Raw genomic sequence first — 10,070 nt, 5'->3', positions numbered from 1 at the left:
TGCGACGGTGGAGAGTAGAAACAAATGTTTGGTTTATCAACGTACGTGCAGAGTTGATATAAAGTTAATTTGACCACTGTATAGAGATTCGAGTACTGGCGTTCCGAGCGTCAGCAGTCCTTGGTCTAATGTCAGCACCGAATCTCTTTTCGGTGGCCAATTTACCTTAAGTTATCAACTCTGTTGACAAACCAAACATTTATGTCCAGTTAGACTCTCTCACACCAATGAATCACTTGGTCACACGTCTGTAGCAAAGACACTAATGTTTTATTGAATATTGTATTAAATCAAGAGATCAAATATCAACGAAAGCACACTTGTAAAAAAGCCTACACAAAAATTGTTACGAAAGAATTAACCTAATTAAAAACGTCAGCGAATATAAACACAATATAAAAATAAAAACTTACGGCCAATTTTTGAGTTATCGATAACTGGTCTAAAAACTTCTTGGTTATATATGTAAGTTAGTTCCTTCTAAAATCTTCTTGGAATTCAAGATGGCGGCTTGCAAAGATACGATCCAAACTCCAACTTATCTCCAATGGGCTGCAACTCGAATGTCACTGTTCCGCCATATTGTGAGTATGTTGTTAACTCTGAGGGGGCATCTTGAACGCTAGGAAGAGGTTGATGCAAGTTTTAACTTGACTATGTTTACACGCAAGGTTTCTACACACAAAGTAACAATTATTTACTACTTAAACACGATTGCTTGGTAGAGTGATGCCATCCATCGGCTTCAGTCGCCACATGCATAAGGCTCGTCATCACTGCGAGGAGGAACTCTTCTTGAATTCCTCTAGCTCCCTTTCTGTGAGAAATAAAACAACAAAGGTGATTTTAATAGGGATTTTATGCCTAACATGTTTCTGAAGGGTTGACTAGCTAAGCACTCATGAACGCGAGTGTCTTCGTTGCTCACTGCTACATGCAGCGTCCTAGCGACTGGTGTCAGAGGTTGCACTACAGATCGGAACTCGAGTGCATTTTTTTCGTAGCCTCATTGAGCTTGTAACAAACCGAAAACACTCGGTACACTTTAAAGTTTTCGCTCATTAACTTGTTAAAGAGTTCCCACCAATATTCAACTGAACCACAGCGAAAACTCGTTGCGGTGTTTCGACGATCCTTAGTGTTTTCCTGACAGGCAAGAACAGTCGAGAATTCCGACCGACCGTGGCTAATGCAAAGTTGACAACGTCTGTAGCACTGCCACATATTTTTTATAGAGCGTGCCAATTTTCGTCCACTCACTCATTTCCCTTGTCAAATTGCATTGGAATAAATTGTCACGATTAATTTAATCGGTTTGCGTAAATTAACCTTAACATAAATTAACGCTTCGAAAAGGTCGTCATCGATCGGTTCTTAATGAGAAAAGTTGCGAAAACGCGTGCAAACGGATAAAATTAAACATGAATAGTAAGTCGCATCTTTTGATTTTGTACCATTCAGTTACGAAGAGGATATGTATATATGTCTATATAGGTTGGTTTAGAATCAGGCCTGGCATAGTTTAGAATAGAACATTTAACAACATTATATAAAGAACACTTGTTTTAAAAACAAAGAGCACCACGTTCCATCGTTTTCTCCTCATTTTCCTTCGGTTCGGTTTTGCAGTTCAGTCCGTCAAAATGGCCGTTAGCTACCACCGAAACGTATTTGTAGTCACAGTAAACCAATCTCGCCTGATAACAAAATGATAACAAGAAAGAGAACACCTGTGTACTATATTATAGCTACTTTCTGTCACCTTAGTCTGAAGATGATATAGTATCATATTGAAATATAATTATACAATTAAGTACACCAACGTTTCCTTGCATTTCTTGTCCATATCATTGACACTGCATTTACTTGTCGATTAGTATGTCTTACTCTTTTTTATCAGTGATGCACTTCTTATTTCCCACCGTTCTGCTCTCTGATCCCTAGGGCGGCAGAAATTGTTTTGTTCCCTGTAAAATTGCACATCTCTACTTCTCTTCTCTGATCGCGTTCTCGCTGCAGGTGACCCTATCTAAGTAGGCACGACCCTTAATCTCAATCCTTTATTCTGAATTCTTGAATTTCTTCGATTTCTAATCTCAGATTCCTCTTCATTTTGTTAACCATTAATGACTTGTATTAATCAAAACGCCACACATACCTAGCTTATTATGATCCTCCGTCATTTTCCTCTCGGAGGGAAGATGTCGGAGCCGATTCATACTTTTACGCACATCTTTCTTCGGTGATCGGTACTCCTCGTCCGCATCGCTGTTCAAATCGGCAGGATCCTCTGATTCGTCCTCTTCATCATCGCTTTTTCCCACTGCTTCATCGTTTACCTTTTTCTTTGGTTCATCCACACTATCGTCTTTGACTTCTTCGGGTACATCCTCTGACTCTTCGGCCTCGTCCTCGGATTCATCTTCGGCGTTTTCTTTGGGTTCTTCTGGCTCATCCGCGGGTTCCTCTTCGTCCTCATCCATCATCAAGGCTTTCTCATCCGTCTCATCATCCTTCTCTTCTTCATCAAACTTTTCTTCATCATTGGCAAGCGACTCCTCGTCTTCTTTGTCATTGGATTTGGGTGCGTCGTTGGTGTCTTCTTCGGGTACATCCTCTGACTCCTCGGCCTCGGCCTCGTCCTCGGGTTCATCTTCGGCGTTTTCTTTGGGTTCTTCTGGTTCATCCGCGGGTTCCTCTTCGTCCTCATCCATCATCAAGGCTTCCTCATCCGTCTCATCATCCTTTTCTTCTTCAACAAACTTTTCTTCATCATTGACAAGCGACTCCTCGTCTTCTTCGTTATTGGATGTGGGTGCGTCGTTGGTGTCTTCTTCGGGTACATCCTCTGGCTCTTCGGCCTCGTCCTCGGGTTCATCTTCGGCGTTTTCTTTGGGTTCTTCTGGCTCATCCGCGGGTTCCTCTTCGTCCTCATCCATCATCAAGGCTTCCTCATCCATCATCTCATCATCCTTCTCTTCTTCATCAAACTTTTCTTCATCATTGGCAAGCGACTCCTCGTCTTCTTCGTCATTGAATTTGGGTGCGTCGTTGGTGTCTCCAGGAACATACTCCTCGTCGCTGTAGACTGGTTCTTCTGCTTCCTCTTCATCTTCGTCGTTGTAAATAGCATAAGATTTGGGTGCGTCGTTGGTGTGTCCAGGAACATACTTCTCGTCACTGTAGACCGGTTCTTCTGCTTCCTCGTCTTCTTCGTCGTTGTAGACAGCATTGGATTTGGGTGCGTCGTTGGTGTCCCCAGGAACATACTCCTCGTCACTGTAGACCGGTTCTTCTGCTTCCTCGTCTTCTTCGTCGTTGTAGACAGCATTGGATTTGGGTGCGTCGTTAGTGTCTCCAGGAACATACTCCGCGTCATAGGTTTTCTCCTCCTCGTCTTCCTCATCTGTCAAAAAAGTCATCAAATCAGACCTTTTTCATAATTTCTCTTTCTCATTGGAAATATGTCTCGGGACACCATCTGGTGCCCTTAAATATCTGAGTCACATGTTTATTAACTGGAGAGGTTAATTAGCTCTGCATGCACCTTTCACTTCGAATATTTTTTATCAGGGACACCCACAAAAAAGTAAACCGGTATAAGTCGTTCCAACTTAGTAAGTTGAGCTTGTCATTAGTGTTGTGGAAGTTTGGTCAAACCAAGCAAACCAGAGCTGGTATCCTTTAATTCTTGGCTCAAAATATTCCATGAATAGGCCCTGCTATAACAAAAACTTCGTTTCATGTACTGTTAAGCCATGTTTAAATGAATTGACATGAAAATGCAAAAAAAATCTTCAAGAAACCGCATGAAACAGTTGGATACGTGGATTTTCCGAGTGGAAGGTGTGGCAAACCTTTACGGTTTGAAAGGAGCATTGTTGAGTATTACTTTCGGAGAACTTTATCCAGCGGATAAATCGCTATCCAGCGAATAAAATGTATTGATTGCGGTAAAATTTATCCGCTGGATAGCGATTTATCCACTAAATAGAGTTATTCGCTCTTTGAGCAACTGGAGCCTGGTTATTACGCTTGATCGGGGTGGAGAGAGGGGGCTGGGGGTGGAAGGGGAAAGCGAGGTTTGTTGATTGGTGCCGCTTAGTCTGCAAAACTGTCAAATGATTACCTTTAGAGAAACGCGGCAAATTTGAAGGCTTTAAGCCAAAAAAGATTGACAGGAACAATGTGACAGTCAACTTATTTGGTATAGTACTTCTTTGGGTCGAACATGAATTTGAGCCACCCGGCCAGAAACAACATAAAACAACGAAGTTCTGGTACATGTTAGGGTGTTTTCTCAAAAATTTCTGACGATCCCCTCCGTAATTTTCATAAGAACTCTCCCTCGGTTTATTCTGCCGTACTTATGCTACACAAGGTGGCTCAAACGTTTGAATCTGTGAATGAAATCCCCAAGCGTGACGCACCATTCAAATGAAAGCTGCGGAGCTTTAGGCGACTCAAATGTTCAGTGTGTCGTTCAAATAATTGCTGTTGAACAGTAGCTTCCTAAGGTGTTGTCAATTATGCTGCAAAGGGTGGCTCTAATTTTTGAGTCTTGGCGACGAAGTCCTTGAATTCGACAAATTCCAAGCTATTGTTGAGCAATGCATTCCTGCAATCTTCTTTATAATTATTCTGGTTGAAAAACTAGGTGTTTCTCAGTTCTGAATGAGTTTGTGGATGGAATTCTAAAGTGTGCCCATTGAAATCAAAGCAACTGAGTAGTACTTTCCAAAGGTCCTGTTTGTTGTGAAGTCTCTGCGTGAAATCCCCTCAAGTGCTCTCGAAAAGTTTTTTTTTTCCAGTGGTGCGGTTCTGTTTTCATTTTTTACCAAGTGGACAGTCGGCACAATTTTATTAGAACTTTCGAGAGCAGCATCTTAAGGAATTCCCCATTGTTTTTTAATTTAATAAGAACTTACCCCCCAGTAGGAGATCAATGCTATGGTCAATGGGCATATTGTTAGTTAGGGCTTTGATACTAGCGAATTGAAAAGGAGAAAAAGACAAACAAAGAACCAGTAGATATGGAATGGGAGACGTTTTGTTCCAGAAACGCCAGGTTGTCTAGCTCCTTGCACTTAGAGATCAACAATTAAAATGCATATGACAGCCATTGAACCATGTTTTTCGTACAAGGTGGTTCTAATTTTGGAATCTTTACTGAGACTAAGCTCTAAAGATATCAAGTTAAATCTTGTTAGCAATACTTTCGTTTTATAGTGCTCGGTTTGTTTTCACATATTGTGCAAGTATTTGTGAGAATTTCGTTTTTCTCTTGGAGTGAAATGGTTAATCAGCATGCAAATTAAGCCATTAAGAAACACCTACTGTCTTTTTTGGTACTTATGCAAAGGAATCTAGCGCTTTTTGGATTGTGCAAAATTCGATCATTAAGTGAAATTGATCTCTTCACTGTAAATTCGTCTAGTGAGGGATTTTTAAGAAAAATGGCGACAATTGCAACTTTCCTTCACTATCGCTTTCTGATCAGATAAGACTACTCAAACAAACTAGCTCTCAAACAGTTATGCAAAATATCTTTTCTTTACGATTCAGTGGTTATAAATGGTCAAATTAGCACAACGAACAGACACTGAATTTTCTTTGAATAGTCAGTTGATTTTTAAAAGTTAACAATTTGGAAAAATAAACTGTAGATGAAGCTCATCTAACGCAATGAATTTCGTTTTCCAATCATATATTTATCTGGGCTTAGTATTTGAAATTGGGACATTTATAACTTTATAATTTCATGATTTCTTTTAACAGCTCCCTTAGAAGCTAGTAGAGACAACTGCAATGATCTCCTCATTCAGTAAGTCGTTTATTTGCTGTTCAAATAACATGAATTCACGTATATTTTACGTGCTTCCAAAGGCTTTAACCGACTTAGAAAGGTGGCGATCTTTGGTAGTAATTTTAAGACCTCGCTTTGTGAACAATACATTGGATTCAGCGTTGGTAATTAAAATGTTTAGCCGTGGACATCTCAATAAACTTCGGCTATAGCATGTGAGTATTCACGTGAGAAAAGTAGTAAAAACTGTATCATGATAAGGGGGGCAAACTATGAAAGGGTGTGACCAGAATTATCTATCTGCCGTTCGCTTAATGAAGAAGCAATTGAATTAATGTCTCATCTTCGAATTAGCAGTCCGTAACGCAGTGCTTTAAGTCATTTCGATTGAAAGATGCATTGTTTTCAAGAAACAATGCAATCGATGATTTATAGGCTTCTTCTGACAGCGGCCAAAATGCAATTAATGACTTGCATGTTAACGCACATAACACAGAAAGAATCCTTCTTTGGCAATAGGATTTCGTGAAGGGCGATAGCTTCATTTTAGGGAAAAGTTCGCTTACGAAATTGATAGAACCCAATGGAGAGTTTCAAAAATAACCACTAGAATTGCCAAACTATGAGTAAACTCGGACTTCTTTTAATTTAGTAACTTCTTCCCCTATTTTAGCTTATTCACGCTGCCGGAATGGACGATTTGTGTTTGAAAAAAGGTACTCTTCGAAGTCGCGAGAAAACACCCATTGTTTAATGTTTGTGACGAAAAGCAATGCATTTGAAATTCTCAATTGTGAACGGTTCAATGAAGCGAGAAGGATTCGTGTAGCAAACAACATGTATGGAAACGTATTTCTGTTTTGACGTTCTTCACAACCCAAATTGCAAAATCTTTTTAGTCCCTTAAAGTCATCTTAAATTGTGGATTACTTTCGATTGATTCGTACAAATGTTTGATTTACTTGGGTGGAATATCTTTGGTGATACAAATGAACTTGGGGAAGTTTTTATTACGCACCACTGATGATCATGACAAATATTCTGGCCAGGATAAACGGTTTGTGATTAAAAGAAGGTACAGTTCGATGTCGTGAGGAAACTTGTGTCCGTTTTCGTAATATATGTGATGAAAAGCAATGCACTTGAAATTCTTGTGAACGGTTCACTGAAGCGAGAAGGATTTTGGCAGCAGATTAAACAACGTGGCAATGAACTCCGGTTTTGACAGTCTGGAAAACTTCGATCGTCTTTTTAAATAGTCCTTAGAGTAATCTTTTGTGGATTTCTTTCGATTAATCGTACATTTTTCATTACGTGGAATTTTGAAGTCTGTGATTTACAGATGAACTTGGTGAAGTTTATAATACTAACCATAACAAAAATTCTAGATATCCGAATTAATTAAATAAAAATCAAGTGCTGTTCTTTGCTTGGCTCCAGCTCTCAAAATAAGGCTCTAAGTTCCTTTTCAAAGAAAAACGAATTCACCAATCTTCTTTACCTCTTACTTGGCTGTCATTGCCTTCTTTTTCTTCTCAGTTCTAGCGTGCAAGCAGGCGCTCCCCGAAGTGGGGAAAACTGCGTGCGGTACGTTCTTTTTTTCTAGTTACATGTAATTCTTCCCAGTTGTGCGCCGAGTCTAAGATGAGGGTTAATTTTTGTCAGACTTTCTTCACTGCTTATTTTCTCATGATACGTGCACGTCACAAAAATCTTGGGGTTAATAATGATCTAGTTATTGCATGATTGACTCGGTGCTGACCTCTGCCAATTGTCAGTGCTGTTGAAGAAGCTTCTGTTTATTCATTAGAAAGTTTTAGCATTTGCGTAGGAAGCTGATCAAGAGAATTGTAGTGTGCAGCTGGTAGAATTTACTGCAACAAATTCCCCGACTTTGCTTCATACGCTCTTTGGCGAAATATGGCTAACACGCATAAAAAAAAAAATTAGGAAGTTTCGTAACAGAAAAATTATTTTGGGTACCCTCCATAAACACACTCAGTCCGAGAGAAATAATCACAGAGATTTCGTGCGCGCCGCGAGCCGCTCACTTCCGCAGCTTTCTAATAAGTAGTCGATGTAAACTTATGCCCTAGCAATTGATTTGAATTCTGCCAAATAGAGCTTACTTCATTTACCACCCGCTCTGATCGCTAATCAAAGACCTGGCACTTGCATATTAACATATAAGATGGGAAGCAAATAGCCTCTAGAACTGTTTGAAAACTACTGGGCATAACTTTTAACGCAGAATTAATTTGCGGCTGAAAAATAAATAATGTCCTTCATTTGGGCTGAATTTTTTACTGTATAAAGGTCTACATATCAGGCATAATTTATCTCTTTCAAATCAGAATAGACAGCCCTTTCGTAAGCGTACTTATTTTTCCTCAAAGGTAAATCATATTTTCATTAATTTTAAATACAAGCCGCCTCTATAGCTATTTTCAAACCTTTTACGAAAAGTCTTTATTGATTTTCATCTTTTAAAGCCTTATGATAAACAGATGTTGCGACAATTTTTGACAACAAAATTGTTATTCAAATTCAACTTCCCGCGCGAATAAAGTAAATACTTTCCTCCTTGATTTGAAAGAAAATTTCTCGGAGTTAAATATCGGCCTCTGGGCTACCGAAGGTACCAGGATATTATTTTCGAAGTAGATTATATAGCCAAATCGGCAAACTACAGAATTATAATGCGTTGTGTGGACCCCAGACAGAGAAATTAATTGCGAGAGCATGCAAGCTAGTTTCGAGACATTTAGTTGTTTCATATTTTGCCAGTTCTCAATTATCCACAGCCCAGATGCTGTCTTTTATCCTTTTTTAACATTTAAATCATTCTGAACACGTTAACTGGATGAAAAATCGGCGTAAATCTCTAAGATTCAACAAAGAAGACAGAGAATTTCTGGACATGCATAATTCGGGATAAAGTTTTCCGGCTCGATGCTTGTGGGCTACCGAAATATGCCTTTTCCGCATGTAGCTTTCGAAACTTAGCGTACTCGAAACAGAAATGCGTAAACGAAAACGTTTGATTTCGCACGCGCACAATATGATTAAGGCGGCCAAAAAATTAAATAAAAGTAAACCTTATACATACCAGGGATATCGCTGTCGTCGTACACTTGCTTTGGTTGTGGTAAGAGATAATCCTCAAGTCGACCTGTAGACGCAAACCAAATAACCGCATCATAAGTTATACGCAAAAATAAGCGCTCAAAACGAGGTTCATGAGATATATGGGTGACCCACTCACTTTTGCTTGGCTCGCGCCGGCGTAAGTACGAATCGTACAAATCTTCGAAATGCGAGCGCCTTCTCGCAGCCGCTTCCCGCGCATAGTCGTCGAAATCTTCGCTGAATCGATTCCTCACTGGTAAAGCATTTGTCAAAGACAAAGCTATAACAAGGCAAAGAACGACTTTCAACATCTCGATTTCGTTTCCCTCGACGATAAGAGATTTCTGGGCGTTCGGAAGCTTTGACCACGCTAAATTATTTCAAAGTTGATGTGCTTCGATGCTCTGTTGAGTTGAAGTGAAAGCACACTGGCTTATTTTGTTTTACTTGAATCCTTCGGGGAAGTTGGCCATGCATGGACATAAAAGTTCATAAATTTAAATAACAAAACACCTGCTTCGGTATGCTATTTTTAAATTTTAAGGCCCCATTTGCTGTCATGGTAACAGAAAGGCACTTGGTGAATAAGATCCAATCAAAACACCGCTGGCAAATGAGGGGAGGGCGAACAATGAACAAGTTAAATGCTATTTCTGTTGAAATGCAGAATCTCGATTTCGCTTCAGTGACTAAATTGAGAAGAAAGAGATTAAATAGCTAGAGATTTTAGTTGCCTTTTAAGGTTTATCTTTCTTTTAAATCAGTTTGGTCATACACGGGTAAGAGATTTTAAAAAATATCTGTGTTTTACCACTTTAGTACACTGAGCGCGCGTATGATATAAACTCCTCATTTGAGAAATTAAAGGTTTCATTGTGATATTGTTTCTGATTGACGTGCTAACGTGGGCGATTTCAGTCTCCCATTTTTGACAAAATGCATCAATACAAGACCAATTACGAACAGTTTAAAGTTTGATATTTGTTTTGAGATCCAATTTCACCTTCATTAATGCCATAACGCTCAATTTATATTTAAAGAAGCGCCAAAATATTCACTCCTTGCTCCGTAAAACTCATGTCATCTGGCAGCTTTGCATGTGATAGAAGACTGACTTCATTTTCCGGTTGACTTG

At 39.4% G+C, this 10,070-nt stretch overlaps 1 protein-coding gene across 2 annotated transcripts; it reads right to left on the bottom strand.

Annotated features, from left to right (window-relative positions):
- Positions 1-247: 247 nt before the first annotated feature.
- Positions 248-9,436, bottom strand: LOC146454134 (uncharacterized). Of its 2 annotated transcripts, XR_014859312.1 has the most exons (5): positions 9,072-9,431; positions 8,916-8,978; positions 2,159-3,406; positions 363-817; positions 248-332 (listed from the first exon to the last, which is right to left on the bottom strand). XR_014859312.1 is itself a non-coding variant. In XM_085095751.1 (4 exons), the coding sequence occupies exons 1-4, from the start codon at positions 9,244-9,246 to the stop codon at positions 774-776; spliced, it is 1,530 nt and encodes a 509-aa protein (XP_084951877.1). In that variant the 5' UTR covers positions 9,247-9,436; the 3' UTR covers positions 248-773. The 2 variants fall into 2 exon arrangements, 1 of the variants encoding a protein (XP_084951877.1); XM_085095751.1 differs by having other exon boundaries at positions 248-817; positions 9,072-9,436.
- Between the last annotated feature and the right edge of the window lie 634 nt (positions 9,437-10,070).

The sequence above is a fragment of the Pavona decussata genome, unplaced genomic scaffold, assembly GCF_977016875.1.
Source record: "Pavona decussata unplaced genomic scaffold, jaPavDecu1.1 SCAFFOLD_313, whole genome shotgun sequence".
In the NCBI taxonomy this organism is placed as follows: Eukaryota; Metazoa; Cnidaria; class Anthozoa; order Scleractinia; family Agariciidae; genus Pavona; species Pavona decussata.
The sequence above is the reverse complement of the archived record's forward strand: the minus strand, read 5'-3'. Positions and strand labels throughout refer to the sequence as shown.

Bases quoted from the DNA above. Each gene is read 5' to 3' on its own strand.
- LOC146454134 (XM_085095751.1), bottom strand. From the start codon at position 9,246: ATGTTGAAAGTCGTTCTTTGCCTTGTTATAGCTTTGTCTTTGACAAAT. The intron at 8,979-9,071 runs GTGAGTGGGTCA...TTGCGTCTACAG, and splicing joins CCGGCGCGAGCCAAGCAAAA to GTCGACTTGAGGATTATCTC. The intron at 3,407-8,915 runs GTATGTATAAGG...CTTTTTTGACAG, and splicing joins CGACGACAGCGATATCCCTG to ATGAGGAAGACGAGGAGGAG.